The sequence below is a fragment of the Alexandromys fortis genome, unplaced genomic scaffold (assembly GCF_014885135.2).
Source record: "Alexandromys fortis isolate MF-2015 unplaced genomic scaffold, M_Fortis_MF-2015_v1.1 scaffold_3, whole genome shotgun sequence".
NCBI lineage: Eukaryota > Metazoa > Chordata > Mammalia > Rodentia > Cricetidae > Alexandromys > Alexandromys fortis.
In genome coordinates this window covers 13,339,890-13,357,855 of record NW_026067909.1, presented here as the reverse complement: position 1 = coordinate 13,357,855, position 17,966 = coordinate 13,339,890, and the positions used below count along the sequence as shown (strand labels likewise).

At 55.0% G+C, this 17,966-nt stretch overlaps 1 protein-coding gene across 4 annotated transcripts in view; it reads left to right on the top strand.

Moving 5' to 3' along the window:
• Positions 1 to 861: 861 nt before the first annotated feature.
• Positions 862 to 17,966, top strand: part of Tpcn2 (two pore segment channel 2) — a 30,216-nt gene continuing 13,111 nt past the window's right edge. For 3 of the 4 annotated variants that reach the window (XR_007590887.1, XM_050137648.1, XM_050137647.1), the window contains exons 1-13: positions 862 to 1,017; positions 4,564 to 4,628; positions 5,412 to 5,488; positions 5,857 to 6,034; positions 6,974 to 7,090; positions 10,022 to 10,128; positions 10,841 to 10,916; positions 14,230 to 14,329; positions 15,105 to 15,170; positions 16,031 to 16,095; positions 16,580 to 16,680; positions 17,138 to 17,219; positions 17,361 to 17,447. Coding sequence is in view for 3 of the 4 variants with exons in the window: in XM_050137648.1 (XP_049993605.1) it covers positions 960 to 1,017; positions 4,564 to 4,628; positions 5,412 to 5,488; positions 5,857 to 6,034; positions 6,974 to 7,090; positions 10,022 to 10,128; positions 10,841 to 10,916; positions 14,230 to 14,329; positions 15,105 to 15,170; positions 16,031 to 16,095; positions 16,580 to 16,680; positions 17,138 to 17,219; positions 17,361 to 17,447 (1,179 nt within the window). In the remaining variant the exon portion in view is untranslated. The remainder of the gene's footprint in view (positions 1,018 to 4,563; positions 4,629 to 5,411; positions 5,489 to 5,856; positions 6,035 to 6,973; positions 7,091 to 10,021; positions 10,129 to 10,840; positions 10,917 to 14,229; positions 14,330 to 15,104; positions 15,171 to 16,030; positions 16,096 to 16,579; positions 16,681 to 17,137; positions 17,220 to 17,360; positions 17,448 to 17,966) is intronic. The other variant, XM_050137646.1, reaches the window with a different exon arrangement.

Genomic DNA, 17,966 nt, shown 5'->3' with positions numbered 1-17,966 from the left:
CTCTCTCTCTCTCTCTCTCTCTCTCTCTCTCTCTCTCTCTCTCTCTCTCTCTCTCTCTCTCTGTTTTTTTGAGACAGGGTGTAACAGTCCTAGCTGTCCTGGAACTAGCTCTTGTAGGTCAGGCTGGCCTCAAATTCACAGAGATCTGCCTGCCTCTGTCTCCTGAGTGCTGGGATTATAAAGGCGTGTGCCACTGCCGCCCGGCCCAGCTTCACGTTTTCAATTTTACCCTTAATTATATTTATTTTTCTTAATTTTAGAGGAAAACACAAACTCCTTTGGGGTGGGGGTGGTAGTGGTAGTGACCTCTGTGGTCAGCCTCTTGTACACAATACTCACGTGTGTCAGAGTCATGCAAAATGCTTGTTTAAAACCTCTAGGTTTGGGCGTAGCTAGAGGGAGAGGGCTTGTTGGTGTGTTATAAGGACCTGGAAATAAAAAATGAACAAACAAGCAAGGAAATCTCAAAACAAAACAAGACTCCTGGGTCCAGCCCAGAGAGTTGGACGTTCCTAGAGCTGGAAGAAGATAGCAGTAATTTGCACTGATAAAATACTTCCTCAGGGCAGGGCGGTAGTGGCAGCGCGTGCCTTTAAACCTAGCACTCAGGAGACAGAGACAGACAGATCTCTGAATTCGAGGCCAGCCTGGTCTACAAGAGCTAGTTCCAGGACAGGCTCCAAAGCTACAGAGAAACTCTATTTCGAAAAAACAAAAACCAACCAACCAAACAAACAAAAAAAAAACTTCCTTAGGGCTCAGCTTCCCGCACTTCTGTCCTTTCCTTCTGGAAGAAAACGGAGCTCCACCCATTGGAGACGGGGCTTGTTGCTTCCGCCTCCCAGCACGATCCCTCCGTTCTCATTGGCTGTCGCTGGGAGTCACCACAGAACGGTCGCTCCTTCTCCGGAACGCCGGGCTCGGTGCTGGGGCCAAGTCCTGCTTGTGTTGGTGGTGGGATGGCGGCCGAGACGCAGCCCCTTCTGGTCAGGGATCGAGGTAGTGGAGCCCGCTCTGGTGAGTGAGGTGGCACTTTCATTTTTACTTTTCTTTTTTTTCTCCTAACTTTTTGAGACAGGATCTCAAGTAGCCAGGCTGGCTTTGAACTCCAGATCCTCTTGCCTATACTTCTCGAGTGCTGGGAGGGGGTTCCTGCACCACCAGTTCACCATCTTCCTCAGGTGTGTGTGTGGGGGGGGGGGGCTGAGGCTTAGAGAAGAGTTTTTTAACCCATGGTACCCAGGCCTGAGTGGCAGAATATCCTTCTGGGAGTGACTTTGCTCTGGCTGCTAGGGACTGAAGCTGGTGTCCCCAGGCCAGGGTAACTTCCTTCCTTGTCCTCTTAAGTGAGGGGGGCGGGGCTAATCCTCTTTCTCCTTCTCTTCCCTTCCTGTGGTTAGGGACATTGGTGGACTCAGGGAGAGTGAGGTCATCCTCCCAGCCATCTTCAGAGGGTTAGGTGATTAATGCCTGAGAGGCAGAAGGTTCTTGTTCTCATTTTCCAGATGAGGAAACTGAGGCCATTATAGAGGGGAAAGGAGAGGAGCCCCCCATCCCACCTCTGACCTACCTAAGGTCACAGTCCTGCCCTCTGGTGTGGTCACTGCCAGTACACTGCCCTGTGTGTGCACCCTGGCCATTTAAACTTCCCTTTCTGGACCTCTTCTGTTTGGGAGCAGACTAGATTGGCATAGTGGTCCCTGTCTGCCCACAGCTCACGTCTAGCCATTGAATAATGAGGCCACGGATGGAGATGAGGAAGTCAGAAGCTGAGGTGACCACACATCTAACCCCCAACTCCCATCCCAAGTGTAGAGGTATATGATTCAGGGACACCTGCTTTGTGTGGGGGCATCTTCGGATGGAGATGAGGAAGTCAGAAGCTGAGGTGACCACACATCTAACCCCCAACTCCCATCCCAAGTGTTGAGGTATATGATTCAGGGACACCTGCTTTGTGTGTGGGGCATCTGCGGATGGAGAAGAGGAAGTCAGAAGCTGAGGCGACCACACATCTAACCCCCAACTCCCATCCCAAGTGTTGAGGTATATGATTCAGGGACACCTGCTTTGTGTGGGGGCATCTGGGGACCTTTCTGGGTGTGGGACTTTGGCAGGTTGCTTAGCTTGAGTCTCAATATAAGGGGGTAGTAATGGACTGGTGGGGTGGGGGACACATTTTGGGCATCCAAAGAGAGATGCTGTAGTCTGGTGTGTGGGTCCTGACAGATGTCTGTAAGTTCTGGCCCTGAAGAATGGACAAGTGACAGATTCAGTCTTCTCTGTTGAGACAAGACCCAAGGCTGGGGCAGCGTCACATGAGAGACCCTGAGGGCTCTTTGTCCAAACACTGTGACTTTGGCTGAGGCTGTTGAGAACCCAGACAACACTCTTGGTGTTTGCATCTTCTGGGCTGGGCTGTCCACGAGAATACATCTTTAGTCTCCACACAGCATCCTGTGAGTGAGAGATGGTCTCCAGGCTCTGGGTTTGGCTATTCTGTAATCAGGCTCTCAGAGCGGGGAGCTGTCGCTGCAGGCCTCCCCAAGGACCCCAGGGGTTTCTGCAGTTGTGACCTGCTGAGTCAGGCCTACCTGTCGGGAAGTAAGTATCCATAGGTATTGTGGGGGACATAGTGTCTGAGCCCCTGTCACCATTCCTCACTTTGCCTCATCTGACCCTATGTGCTCAGGAGAAGTCCCCTGGCCCTCGTGGTTGGAGTTATAGGTAGGAACAGGTGATTGCTGCCTAAGTTGATGAGCTCAGGGCAGGGCAGGTAGCCCTGGGGAGGCTCTGAACCCTCCGTTTGGAAGAGGATCCCCTGGCAGAGACAACAACCTGGGCATGGGCTTTGAGGTTCTGGAGAGCCAGGCCTTGACAGGGTCAAGTTCAGAATCTGTGGCACGGATGGGGCAGGGTGGCGAAGCAGCAGGAGACAGAGTGGGTGGGCAGAATGGGTTCCCAAGTGTCAGGATGTGGTACAGTGTGGACTTGGGGCATCGTGGACCCCCAGAAACCTATGACCTGCTTCCTAGAGCTTGTGACAAGCTTCCTAGAGCCGCAGGTAGGAAGAATGCTGATGGGAGTGGGTGGGCCTTCTTCAGGCCCCTCATTCCTGGGTGAGCTCAGATAGTGAGGCTCAGAACCTTCCCACCAGCAGGCAGAAGCTAGATGAAGGGGCCCCTTGTACAGAGCCCTAGGGTGCTGACCCATATCTGTGATGGCTAGTCTGAGTGGACATGAGTCTTTATAGTCGGTTCTGGGCCTCGGCTAGTGTCTTGTCTGAGAAACTTTTGTGGTTCATGGCTCTAGGCCCAGGCTACACTCTCTAGGGCATGACCGGGCTTCCAGGCTTTACCAGGCTGCCCTCAGCTGCCTTTCTCTTTGGGCCAGTTGGTTTTCAGTTCTGCCATGCAGGGAACACAGCAGTATGGCTTCTTCATAGCCATCCCAGGAAGGCTTCAGGAGTGCCAGTACCCACAACCCTCAGAGCCTCTCTGAGAAGCAGTTAGGATGTCTTTAGGATAAGCCTCATGGGCATACATGCGGGGAAACTGAGATCCTGGTTGATAAGGACAGAGCCAGGAGTGAAGTACATCTCTGGTCATCCTCTGGGGTTTACTGCCTCTGTTCTGTGACCCTAGACGCAAGCCCCAAGAACTAGAGCAGGTGGCTCTTTAGAGAGGGCACACTGTGTAGGCTGCCGCTGGGGCTCCGTACATGGCTGTGCACCGCCTCAGGGCTTCTTGCTGTGGCGGCGCTGTTCTTATCAGGGCATGGCTCCCGAGGGTCCCGGGAGGCCAGATTTTATAAAACCCAGAACTGCATAGCGAGATAGCTGGATGGTTCACTCTGTTTCAAGCGTTGTGAACCGTTGGAGCTGTGCAGTCCCCTGGTTCCCCTGCTCAGGGTTGTATTTGGGAACCACCCGATCCTGAAGGTGGGGAGGGGGTGAGAGCTCTGTGGTTGTTGGCGTTGGCGGGAGAGTGAGCAGATACCTTCCATTCTAGCCGTAGCTCCCCATTTTGGTGTGAAATCTTGTATTCCTTGGATAGAGATTGCCCCCACTCAAAGTGGAAGATTCTGGTTGAACAGGAGGTGGAGGTGGCATGGGTGACGATGGCAGCCCCTTCACTGAGCCCACTTGTGCACCAGGGGCTCCTGCGCCACATGGCTTCCACCCGGGAGCTAAGCAGGTGGACACTGGCACGCACTTGGCAAGGGTGACCATTCCTGTTCTTTCCATTCTTTCCATGTGAGTAGATGGGGGTGGGGGCACTGAGCTCTGAGAATGGTGCCAGGGTCCTGCAGGTCACTACTGCCTCTGTGTCCTTGTGTGTGCTGTGCCCTGGGCAGCGGTGGTCATGGGGTAGAGCTGCCTTTGCTCCAGGCCTGATGTCTTCTATCCATGCCATGTGTTTTTTTCCCCCTGCTTGACTCTCTGGCCTGGACAGGTACCTGCTGCAGAATGGAGGCGCCGGCTCCGGTCCTGCATGTGCTCCTCCTGTAGAGCTGAGGCTGCCGTGTTCCATTGCTCACCTGCTGTGTTTCCTCTACCTGCAGGTGCCACAGCCAGACAGGAGCTCTGCATAGACCAGGCTGTGGTCTTCATTGAAGATGCCATAAAGGTGTGTGTGTAGTGGCTGCCCTGCTGACCAGGAGTCTGTCCTGTCCTTTGTTCCTTACTGTCCTGGGGCAGGGGCCTTCATTTAGGACAGACACAATGGCAGGTACCTGGATCCAGCTCTCCCTTGTCCTCTGATGGAGGCCGTCACCTTAGTGCCGGAGTCATGGTGTTGTTGATTTAGTATGTACTGAAGCCTGTCATGGGCCACCCTGTGCTAGGCCCAGGTCTGGGAGACACCTGCAGGATGGATACAGTTGTATTGGAGAGTGGAGCTGGCCTTCCATTCACAGCCTTAGCCTGTGTTAAGGGAGCTCTCTCTACTGGGCAAGCTCTGTAGCTTGTACTGATCTAAGCCTGAGACCCAGCGAGGGGCTGACACAGACTTGCTGTAGCATACCTAGATTAGACCTGACTCTGGGGAGACTGGATCACTGGATTGGGCCATCTGTGGTATGTGGGTACAGTCAGTGGACTGTGGGTACATATATGTATGAACCATACATACACATATGTGGCATTAAGGGAGACCCCTCCGACACCCATATATGTGTGCCACTGAGGTGAACCCCACTCAAGCCCAGTGTGTGCAGCACTGGGGGAATCCACTTACAACCCTGTGTGTGATGTGCTGGAGAGACCCAACTCAAACCTCTTTGTGTATAGACTTGGGGAGACACTGGGCCAGGGACCCTATTGTGGCACTGGAGGACCCTGCTCATTTCGCTCTGTGCGTGGCTGTGTTGCGGGAGAGCCTGTCTCATGCTCATGTGCCCTTTGTTCCCAGTACCGCTCCATCTACCATCGCATGGATGCTGGCTCCTTGTGGCTTTACCGATGGTACTACTCGAACCTGTGCCAACGGTGAGACTGCTTCCCAGTGGAACCGGGCTGTGCAGACTTACTTGGTGGGGTTGGGCCAACCCTACACTGTCTTGGACTAAACGTGCTCCCCATCCACGGACATAGGTGATCCGTGGTCCCTCTTCCACAGAGGAGTCAGCTGTGGCCAGAAAGTTAGTGGTGGTAAGGGCTTCCTCCCCAGAATGCTGGGTCAGCCTTGCCTCTGAGTTTTGGGCAAGGCTGTGTTACTTGGCTAAGCACGGTAGCCCCAGCCAAGAAATGCCAGCTGCTGCCTTCTAGCCCCTGGACCTCAGTGCACCTCCCATTTGGCGTCCTGGCCCAACAGGCAGCAGCCCTTTACCCACTGACAGTGTTTGTCTCCTTCCCAGAGTGCTGGGCTTCACCATTTTCTTGATCCTGGCCTTGGCTTTTGTGGAGTTCCCGTCATCATTCACGAGAACAGCAGATGTGCGCTACCGCTCCCAGCCCTGGCAGCCACCCTGTGGCCTGACGGAGACCATCGAGGCTCTCTGCATGCTGATCTTCCTGGTTGACCTCTCCGTGAAGGTGAGGTGGGTGGTATCAGGTCCTACCCACAAAGCTCCTGGTGTTGTCCAGATGGCCTGAGCTATCATTGTGTGGCTGCTTGGGAGTCTTGGCAGGTGACTGAAGGCGTGGTGTGTTGTGCTCTTAGGTTGTTTATATCTATTCGTGTATGTGTGTGTGTGTGTGTGACTGGTGTGCTCAGTGTGGTTTCTCGTTTTTTTCTATCCTTGCCCATGATGTGATGGGCAGCTCTAGGTTTTTGTTTTTGTTTTTTGTTTGTTTTTTGAGACAGTGTTTCTCTGTGTAGCCCTGGCTGTCTTAGAACTTGCTCTGTTGACCAGGCTGGCCTCGAACTCACAGAAATCCATTTGCCTCTGCCTCCCGAATGCTGGGATTAAAGGTGTGCACCACCACCGCCCACCAGGTGCAGCTCTAGGTTTTAACTGGCAAGAATTTGGTATGCAAAAAAAAAAAAAGCCAATTTGGTATTCACTGGTCCAAATGGCCTGGTGTGAGTGTATTCTCAAGGTGAAAGAGAGCAGAGATTGTTATCTACTCTGGAGACAGGCATGATGATGGGACATCAAGAAGGCAGGATGGGCAGGAACCCCCTCCTGCATCACCTTCCTGGAGTGGCTGTCAAGCCCGCCCGGTGCTTGTCCTTTAGTCCTCCTGCCTTGAATGCTCTTTTGTTTACTCGGCACGCACCGGTGGCTTAGATACACAAAGCTGGTAGGACCCGTGATACCAATGAGGAACCCAGCCAGAGAGGCTGAGTGCCACCCCTGAGTCACTAGCAGCCTTGGCAGGAATGCATGCTTCCTGAGCCCTGCTCAGCTCCTCACTCCCTGCCAGCAGTGCACAGAGACTGGACTGTGAACCCCCCACTCTGTCACCCATGGCCTTGGGCTTGCACCGATGTCCTCTGGCTTGCTGTTCACCCTTCCCCGTCTCTTGCAGGGCTACCTGGTGGGCCAGGCCCAGTTACAGGAGAACCTGTGGCTGCTGGCCTACTTCGTGGTGCTGGTTGTGTCCGTGGTGGACTGGATCGTTTCACTGAGCCTGGCTTGTGAGGAGGTAGGTGGCGTGTCAGCTCCGAGACCGAGGCAGCCCTGTGGGTATGATGTACAGGTGCAGCTGAGCCCTGAGCCATGTGTCCGTCTGCCCGGTGCTGTTCATGTCCTGGAGGGCCTTGGTTTCCCCCATCGTAGGAAAGATACTGGGGCTTGACAGCCAAGATTTCCCCTGAGGTGTCCCATTGGGGAGAGGACCTGGAAGCAGGGTCCAAGTTGCTGTGACTCCTTATCCTTCAGGTTGCAGTGAACTCTCCTGGTCAGGTCCCTGATAAGAGAGCCATCCCAGGGCATCACTGTGCCCGTAGCTGTTTGAGCTCAGCCCTAACAAGCCTCATCCACTGACTCAGCACTGACCACAGTGCCATGCTTTCTCAGAAGCACCCGGGACCCTGGGAGGTGGTGTGGGCACTGAAGCAGGGGCAGGTTGGTTTGGCCTTCATGGATCTGTTAATATGTGATGGGAACCGAATAGAGGGACTAAGACTTCGTGGAGCCTAGAGGGCTGATGGGAAACAACACTTGGAATCCCAGCTGCAGAGCTGGCTTGTCCTCTGCCCTTTGGGTGGGTCCTGCCTGATAAGGACAGCCAGTGATGGGAAGGAGGGAGGCTTGTTTCTCACCACCAGCCTGCAGCCTACCCCAGGCCCCACAGGAAGCTGATGGGAGAGAGTGGTGGGCGGTGAGTCCCTGCCCCTGTACCCAGCAGATACTGAGGGGCACGGAGGCACAGTTCTACAGCTATTTGGCACCTTCTACTTCCTGTGTGTTGTCACCCCACCCCCTGTAAGATGCAGCTCCTCTTCTGATTGAGGAAGAGGCGCCCATGCCTTCCTGGAACAGGAGGGAGATGGCCCTACAGCCATCATTTCTCACTGAAGCTTCCCATGGGTCTCTGCACCTGGCTGGTTCCTAGCTGTGCCTCTGCCGGGGTTCTTATGTGCTGCCAGGAGGGAGGAAGGTGAGAAGAAGCTTCTTGTGATGCATGAAAGAGTCCACCCGGTAAATGAGCCAGGTTTGGGGCACAGAGCGGCCTGGCCACTTATGTAGTCTATATAATGTCCCTCGGCAGCCTGCTCTTGTCGCTGTGCCTCGTCCTTGTTAGCTGAGTGCTGTGTCAGCCCTGGCTTGTGCATGCTGGGCAATGTTCTCCCACTGAGTCACTCCCTGGCCCCGCAGCTATAGTTTTCCCTGGAGGACTTGGGGCCTCCTTATCACTCCTGAGTGGCGGTGTCCTGTTCTGTGTGCTGTGTGGGTACTTCCAGACTAATAGGGTCCAGCATGGCAAGATGAATATAGCCATGTGGTCACTGAAACCTCAAACTCTGGACCCTTCCTGCAGGCTCCAGATCTGGTAGCCACAGGACAGGAGTGTTCCTCTGCCTTCCAGTGGCATGTGTCATACTGAGGTAGTGAGACCTGCTCACTGGGCCATTTCCAGGCTCTAGGATGGGGGTGCTTGGCGAGACACCGTGGAACAGAAGGGCAGAGCTTAACTGGCATAGCTGTCCAGGGATGGATCAGTGTCCCACACGGGGAAGGGCACAGTGCCATCTGTCACCAGGAGCCACGTAGGGCCTTGTGCTAGGCTCTGCTTCTGCAGAGTGAGTGTGTTGTTGGCCCCAGGTAGAGCCTTCACCCCTGTCCTGGTGGCTGCTTCATCTGTCGCTGAGGTCAGACGCTCAGGGTGTTTGTAGGACCTGCTAAGTTGATGTGCTGGTTACACACTTCCGGGGCCTGAACCCCCTCCTCAGCACCCTGTGCCTGTTTGGAGGGACCTGTCCCCATAGCCCTCCAAACTCCTTGTTCCCAGTCCTTCAGCTCTTTCTATGACAGTCTCTGCTCTCGGGAATCGTGCTCAGTTAGCAGACCCCTGCCTGCCACCTTTCTGAGGGACTGTCCCCCCTAAGGCGGTCATGTCACACGAGGTCCGTCTCTGGTTAGGTGGCTGTGTGACTCAGAACCTCTGTAGCTATCAGGGCCCTCTTGAAGCACCCCCACAGATGCCGAGTGGCTTGATGGGGAGGGCCAGACACCTGGCCTGCTTTGCCAGACCAGGTTTGGCTTCTGCCCAGTTAAGTCCTCATGGTGAAAGGGTTGGGCGACATAAGGTCTGCCAGGCACTGGTGGTTGTGACCGCATGCGCTGTCTATCGTTGGGTGCTTGAGGTTGTGACCGCATGCGCTGTCTATCGCCGAGTGCTTGAGGTTGTGACCTCATGCGCTGTCTATTGCCGGGTGCTTGCTTCCACTCTGGGATCTGGGTTCTGATTCTCAGTGTCTCCATTTTTGGAGATGGTCGCCTGGCTGTGTTTTCTCTCTTCCTTAGTCTATGGCATTGCTAGGCCCACACAGCCAGCAAGACCATAAGTAGCCTTTGTGTCCCCGTATGACTGGAGGTGGTCCAGGCTCCAGAGGACTGGAGACCTGGGCTCTGGCCTGCCAACCATGGGTGGTATGTGGTGGTCCAGGGAGCTGAGGGCATTGACCTCTCAGCCACGGGAGCCAGGCAGGGCATCCGGGTTGGAAGAGACCCCTGAGCAGTTTTCTGGTTGCTGTGGTTCCTGTTGTCCTCTCATTCTGTTCCAAGCTTCTGTGTGAGCGCAACCCAGGAGGACCAGCAAGTCCTCACAAGGTCCCTTGGGAGCTGCCATGTGTGAGTACGCGTGGGCCATTGTCCTGTGTTACCAGGTGCTAGAAAGAGGCTGCTGATGGGCCTTTGACAGGTGCTGTGATGGAGAGGAACAGGACAGTGGGCAGGGGATGGGAGGCATCAGGCCAGGATGCAGGAATGCTGCGAGCTGTCAGCTGTGGCCAGCAGGCCTAGGATGGCTGGAATGGTTGGCAGGGCTACTCACTCCCTTCTCCAGGGTCTGGGATCCCTGGAAGGAAGGAATGCGTAGTCCTGGTTCAGTGGCTGGCTTCTTGTCTTCCAGTCCCTGCGTGTACGCCGGTCACTCCGTCCCTTCTTCCTGCTCCAGAATTCCTCCATGATGAAGAAGACCCTTAAGTGCATACGGTGGTCACTGCCAGAAATGGCCAGGTGAGCACTGGGGCTGGAAGCTGCAAGCTCTGCCAGAGGGACCAGAGGGATCAGAGGGTAGGCCGGCTCCTATGTGGGTATGGTTGGGGTAGCCCTCTGGGTACTCCCAGCCCAGCATCCTGCAGGAGTCAGTGGGCAGTGTTTGGGGTCCTAGTCAGACCTGGTCAGACACTATAGACTCATACCTACCACACCTGTTGCTGAGTTGAGTAGATGCCTCATTTCTTGTCTCTGGGGTCTCCCCTTGGTTGGCTGTACCTGCAGCTTTAGTTCAGCTGCCTCTTACACTGTTTGCAGCTGTGCTGACCTGGAAGCCCTGTAGTGCTTGGGTTCAGTGCTATGGAGCTTCAGTTCCCCAGCCCTCTCCCAGTCCTCTTGGCTCCTGCCAGAAAAAATATCATCCATGCCCTTCCTCTGCTTCCAGTCCCTTCTTTGGTAGGGCACTGCCTGTCTGGCCCCAAAAGATAGAAGTGACCTCTGTCCTCTGTGTTCTGGTCCCTGGCTGGCATGCCCCTCAGGTTGTGTCCCACCACAAACAAAGGATCCAGGGTAGGCCTGGCTTCAGGTCCCTGTCCCAGGGCTAAAAATACTCAGTGCCTCCAGGGAGAGGAGAGAGCACTGTGCTCATACCCGAGGACGTGGGCAAGATGGTGTCATGGCTTGGGATGTGTGGCCTGTGCTGTGCCAGGCTGAGCACCACCCTTCCTCCCAGTGTCGGGCTGCTGCTGACCATCCACCTGTGCCTCTTCACCATCATTGGGATGCTGCTGTTCACCATTGGTGAGAAGGTGAGTATGGCCTTGACTATAGGTGAGGCTCATAGGCCCTTGTCCTGCAAAGCCTGCCTGGTCTGGAGTAGCCGGGGTGACCAATGGTGACAGACCAGGAAGTGGGTCATGACGCCTCTTGAGGGGCTGTCTCTGCATGTCCAAACTTCCCATCACTGAAGCCTTTGTCCACCCCTGCCCTCTCTGCTGGTGACCTTCTCCATGTCCCTGTATGACAGGCTCTTCACAGAGGGTGGCTTGAAGAGTCCTCTCCAGTCTGACTATGTCTCAGCCAGGGCTGCACTTCCTGGTGCTTGCTCCAAGCCCCAGCAATGCTTGGCTAAGTTCCTGGCCTCTGACTCTGGGCCCCTGCCCTGCCCAGCTGCAGTTGAGACTTTGACCTTAGCAACTTGATGCCATGGAGAGGTGTCTAGCTGTCTATCTGTGGTGCTCACCTGTGAGTTCTGTATGTCTCGCCTCACATCTAGCAAGGGTTATGTCCAGGCCAGATCACTGTCCTCCAGCATGGTCCGTCCTGCATTTCTGCATCTGTTGGGGGGTGGCTGGTGTGATCACAGCTGGTCACCTTGTGACATTGAGGTGATAGAATGGAGTTGTGCTGCCAGGGCAGGAGAAGGCAAGATAGTGCCTTCCAAACACGGGGTGCTGGGGTGGTCCCGTGTGTTCCTGCGTGCGAGTGTCTCTGCACATGTGTGCCTGTCATGGCTGCATGACTCTCTGGAAAACTCTTGTCTGTGGGCAGTTCACGATGTGTAGTGTGGGTGTGTCCAGAAGGTTTCCCAACCCTGTAACTTCTTATGACATCCGTGTCTTCCATCCTTAGTCATTTGTGGCATGTGCATGTCTGTGAGTCTGTGTTTGTGCCATTTGTATGCCTGCCTGCCAGTGTCCCATGTGTTGTGTGTCTGTTGATGTCTCTCTGTATACATGTCTGTGAGTGTCTCTTTGTGTGTATGTGAGTATGCATGTCTGTGTCTGGGTGTGTCTCCGTGTTTATGTATGAGTGTGTTTCTGTGTCTCTCTGTGTGTATCTGGGTGTGTCTGTGTGCATATCTTGGGTATGTCTCCATGTATGTATATGGCTATGTCTCTATGTAAAAGTCTGGATGTGTCTCCATGTCTGTGTCTTTGTGTTATTTCTGTGTCTTTGTGTAGTATGTCTCCATCTCTGTTTGTAGGTGTCTCCATGATGTGTCCAGCGAGTGCCTGGGTCTATGTATCATGCCCGTGGTGGACAGGGGCAGGGACTGGACTGCCTTCCACACCCCCGAGACCTGTGTGTGACTGTCATATGACTATGGTCGCTGTTTCTCAGAGCTCGGGCCAAGCAGGCAGGCAGTGTGGGGGCTGGCAGTGGCTAGAGCCTCAACCGCAAGGTGAATGTGGGGGCCTTTCCCCAAGAGTGCTATTTCCAGAGCTACCAGAAGATTCCTCCTACAGACTGGGTTTCTGCCCCGGGAGGGGGAACCAGGCTGAACAGGATGAGGGTTGTGTAATTGAGGGTGTCTTCCTGTCATGGTCTGGACAAGCATCTCGTGGTCTTGACAATCATCCCGTTCCCTGTCTTCTGTTGTAATGGGCAGGATGTGAGGACCGACCCATGCCGAGTTTCTTGTCCCTGGTTATCCCCAACCTTGCCAGCCTGGCCTGGGGAACAGGTTGAAAGCCTGCTGCATGTCCCCATGGCCCAGCCTGGTGTCTCCAGGCTTTAATAGCTGAGGACACAGTAGCTAACCTTGTCTGAGCCCGTCTGTAGGCATTGACTATAGCTGGCTCGCTTGATACCCACATCTTCCTCGCCACATGGTGCCAGATTTGGGGCATGTTTTCCCTAGTATCAGTGCTGTCATTGTGCCTCACGGGCTGTGTGCCCCGTCAGGGCTGTGGCCATGTGTTGTCAGTGAGCTGGATAGGAACCAGGTCTCCATAGCCAGGGTGCTCCCTCGGCTGCTGCAGGCCCATAGCTCAGAAGAGCTTACGCAGCCTGTGGAAGGAGTAGATTTGTGGGGCTGCTGCAAGAGACCTGCTGGGAGAAGGGCTAGGCTGGGAGCTCCTGCCTTGGAGGTTTCTCATTCTCTTGTCCCCCAGCCTTAGTTGCCTTGTCTGGAAACTGACGCAGGTGCTAGAACCTTCCTCAGCCAACATGAAGCCTTCCCTGAGCTCACTCAGTTAGGGGATTGATTCAAGCCCTGGAGGGCTACTTCAGTCCTCTGATACTGTCCCTGGACATGTCCCTGGGAGATGGCTTGTCCTCTGGGTTCCTTAGCTGAGCAGTGTCTTTGAAGGTGTTTGCTGTCCTGTCCTGAACCCAGATAGGGCTCCCTGGTCCTCCCCGTGCCCAGCATGTCTCTCAGCCTTGTTGCTCCCTGTGACATTCCTGTCCCCCACCTCTGGTCATTTGTGGCATCTGTTACCACTGGTTGCTCATGGGTGGCAGTGCTATTTTGTAGATGAGACAAGTGGGTTCTATGGTTGTCCTGGAGCCTGTGTGGCAGAGAGACTGCATCAGGTGGCCACTTGCTGGGCTGTTGGCGGAGCTGGCCTTTGGGTAGCAGGAGGAACTTGTCTTTGAAGTTGTTTTAGGAAAAAGTTGGTTCTGTGTGCATGCGGTCTGTTTCCTGTATGTCACTGGCCCTGTTTGCATCGCCACCCATTTTCTGGCTGGAGTCTGCAGCTTGGTAGACACAGGGTAGCTCTAGGGGACAACCCCGAGTTCAGGAGTCTGGAGTCGAGGTTTCCTTGAGGCAGATACACTGCCTGTATTTGCTACCCTCTGTGTCAGAGAGGACAGAGGCTGGGAGTCCAGGCATGACTACCCCTGCTGACAGCCACAGCTGTGTGGATAAGGCCTCTGAGTACCATGAGTGACCAGGAGCAGTGAGTCTCTCCCAGGGGGTCCCACCCAGATCACTAGAGACACCCCATTACCTTGTGGCGGCTTCCTTAAGGCCACACTTTGCAGTCTGGGTCTTTGCTCATCCCACCCCCAGTTCTTCCTCACTGTACACACAGCTCAAGGAGGCTGACTGGTCCTTCATGTTGTTGCTTGGGCTGCCAGGCTGCTATGCTCAGCTAGGCTGGCTCAGGGTTTCCTTCTGGATAGGCCATGGTGGTCAGAAGCCTGCGTGTGTGTCTTCAGGCCCTGAGTTCAAAGCCTGCTGGGAAGTGATGGGCAGATGCAGGTCAGGGGTGCTTACCCCACTCCCACCCCGAACCTCTGTGTGGTCCTGGCTGTGGGTCTGAGGGGGAGCTGTGTCAGACTAGACCTCAGCTGGGGGACAGAGGTCCAGGTGGCTCCCTCATCTGCTCTTAGGATGAAGCACAGAATGAGGAGAGGCTGACCTACTTCCAGAACCTTCCAGAGGCGCTGACCTCACTTCTGGTGCTACTGACGACTTCCAACAACCCAGATGGTACGTGTGGAGTGTGGGAGCTGGGGTGAGGGGCAGAGAGCCTGGCCTGGTGTGTGTGAAGTGTGGGAGCTGGGAGGGGCAGAGGGGCAGAGAGCCTGGCCTGGGAGGACCAGTTGGGATTCTGAGTTATGGCGCCCATCCTGAGTGTATGATCGCTTTTCATTAGCATGGGGATATGATACTGGGGTCTCCCTCAACCTTTCCTCCCACCCCTTTGTGTTCTTGGTCCCTTCCAATCCCTTCTTTTTTTTTTTTTTTTTTTTTGGTTCCCTTTGTCTTTACTTCTTGGGGACACTGGAAGTGTGTGGCAGTATGTGGTGTGGTGGCCTTGGTCAGTGGTTCCTATGGTGGCCTCTCTGGGGCCTGGCCACACTTCCTCTCACCACCCAGGCCTGCTGTGAGCTGTGTGTCATGCAGGAGCACCAACTGTGGGAGATCCCAGGTCTTAGCTGACTATGGGCTGTGCCTGGATGGGAAAGCTGCAGTCCTGCTATCTGCTGGTCTTATCCTGGTCTCTAGGAGACCTCTCCTGAGGGCAGCCTGCGATTCCCACCCCAGAAGTGCTGTGCACCTGACCCTAAGCCGGTCACTGTGAGGAGAGCTGTGTAGCTTGGGGTGTGGTCACAGTGAAGGGGTGAAAATCTATCCCGGAGGGTACCAGTAATGGAACATGAAGTCCTCAGTCCCTCTGGGAAGGCAGATGATGCAGGATCAAGGTGGAAGTGGGGGCAGCTGCTGCAGTGTGTGCTTACCTCTGACTCTTCCTTTGTCTCAGTGATGATTCCTGCGTATACCCAGAACCGGGTCTCTGCCCTCTTCTTCATACTCTTCACCTTGATAGGTAAGTGCAGGTGGGTCTGCGTGGACACCAGGCGGGCACTCACCCATGCTCCTCGGCTTGCTTCTTCCTGGAACTTTGTCTCTGTCTGCCTGCACCCTATAACTTCCCCTCCCCCACACCCCTTAACTTGACTTTAACCTGTTTTCTCCTTATAGCTTTACCGCAGTTCATCCCCTAGACCTTCACCTTCACCTGACTTCTCAGTGTGTCCCTACCCTGTAATTCCACCTCAGCCTGTCCCGCCATACCCTCACCTCAGCCTGTCCTGCCATACCCTCACCTCACCTCAGCCTGCTCCCTCAACTTGCTCCCAACTTATCCTTCATCTCAGCTTGTCCAGCTGTGGCTCCATCTCTGCTTCCCACCCTGCTATCTTTACCTCACCACGCCCCCCATATACTTCGCTGCTCTGTCCCGTCTCCTCAGCGTGGCCCCTTTGGATACCACAGACACATCCTTCATCCCAGTCTAGCCCACTCCTGTAGCTTCACCCCAGTTCCCCATCCTGCACCTGTAACTTAACTCAGTCTGTTCCCCACCCCAGCTCCATCTTAGCCTGCCCTCCCTGCTCTTCCCCTGATATGACTGTTGCTGCCCCTCTCTGTCTTGCTATCCATGACTAGGGATGCTTGGCCTTCCCCCATTGGGTGGACACGGATGCAGGAGTCTGGGGTTGTGTGTGTCCCCTGTTATCAGGCAGAAGGGAACTCTGGGAATGTGACCGTGGTCGCTCATCTCGTGCTTCTGGTCACCATGTCCAGGCTGGCTGAGACCTTTGAGCCTGGGGACGGTTGTGGCGTAGCTGCTGCAGGCTCTGCCCCACTGGCCTCTGGTCAGGTGCTTGTTTTATACTTTCACAGGAAGCTTGTTTCTTATGAACCTGCTGACAGCCATCATCTACAATCAGTTCCGTGGCTACCTGATGGTGAGCCACCCTGAGCCCTGCTGGGCTGAGCTGGCCCTAGAGGCCAAGGCGGGGTTGGGCCCTGAATCACCTGACTCTGTGTGATGGGGAGCCGGCTTGTCACTGCTTGTGGACCAGCTCAGACACACTGTCTCTGCTATGGGTCATTTCAGGAGCACAGGTATTGCCATGGCTACCCTGCCTTTTCATAATGAGGAAAACACCCATGGGGTGCAGCTCCTGGGGTGTCTGATCTGCACCCTAAATACACAGAAAGAAATGCACATCTTGGAGGCTTCTATAGTGAGCTGTGGTCAGCAGCCATCCTTGCTTTGCCTTGGCTGGGCTTTGTCCTTTGAGGACTGTCCCCTATAGTGGTACCCAAGGAGTGAAGGGCTTGCTCCCTAGGCTCCCCCTTAGCCCACTCCCCAGGGCAGGGTGGACAAGGATAGAGATGTGTGTGGGAACTGCCAGAGCTAGGTGTTCAGAGCCATCCTCTTTACAGAAGTCTCTACAGACCTCGTTGTTCCGGCGGCGGCTGGGGGCCCGTGCGGCCTATGAAGTCCTTGCATCCACGGCAGGGCAGACTGGAGCCACCCCTGAGGCGTGAGTGCTGGGTGGGGTCCTCCTTCTGGGAAGGGGAGCTGGGTGCTCACTGGTTTTCCCGAGTACTGGGTTTCCCGAGTAGCCCCTGCTGACTGGCGCCAGACTGGATAGTCCATTTGGAGCTGTGTAAACTGCCAAGCCCTCAGTGCTTCCATTATCCTGTTTACTAAGGCAGGCATCCACACTGCCAGGTGGGCAGAGAAAGGAGACAGACAGCTCTGGTGTGTCACTGAGAAAGTTCTGGGCTTGACCGCTCAGTGGCAGCACAGCCTGCTGTCCGTCTTTCCAGGGGCGTCTCCAGAGGATCTCAGGTGGGGCCTGTAGGACCCTTCAGCTCACCCCATGTTGGAAGCTCACCAAGTCTCCTTTGCATGCAGCAGGGTGAATTCATAGCCAAGTTCAGACCAGAGAAACTGGTGCTGGACATGCTCACTGGGGTGGGGTTTCTTTGCCACAGAGTTGGGGTAAATCCTGAGGACTTTCTGCGAGTACTTCAGAAAACCCAGCTGCCCAAAATCTTCAAAGAGGCCATCATGCAGGTTGCTGCTCCTCCTGGGTCTGCCCCAGCTCTTGTTGGGTGGGTCGTCAGCCCAGTGCTCACTGCCCATGGGTCGGGAGGGGCCCAGGCATTGGGCATTGCTCTCCCATTGCCAGTGGCAGACCTGGCTTTTCTTCTACAGAAGGTGCGTTCCTATGAGGGCCGCCTGATGCTGGCTGATGAATTCCAGAAACTCTTCGATGAGGTTGACAAGGGTGTGATCAAAGAGGTAACTAGGTCTGGCCTGTGCCACCTGTCTAGTCTGGGCTAGTGGGGTTCCATTTCCCATTGTTTCTAATGACCCCTGCCAGGACTTGCCTGCCCTGGGGTCCCTGGGTTGGCAGTGGAAATCCTTTGGCTCTTGACATTTTGGGCTGAATTTGTTGGCTGGAGACATTTATCATTTGGGGAAGTGGCCTGGGCAAGCCTGACCAGAGGAACATTCCACAGCATTCTTCTGTCAGAAACAAAGTCCTTTGGCCATTCCTCTGGGAGGTCTAAATGCTAACCCTTTCCAAGGCCTTTGCCTCTCACTCTGGACGCTTGTGCACTGTTCCTTGGGAGTCTTGGCTTCCACTTCAACCCCTGAGGACGAGAATGTCTGCACGTGCCAGTGTGGGTTTCTGGGGTGAGCAGCCTTGCCGGGCGTAGCTCAGGTACCTAGGCAGGCAGAGGGACTACTCTCCCTGCCAGCCCTCCCTGAGAGGACCAGGGCAGGCCCCGGGCTGGACAGGCTAAAATGGGGTCA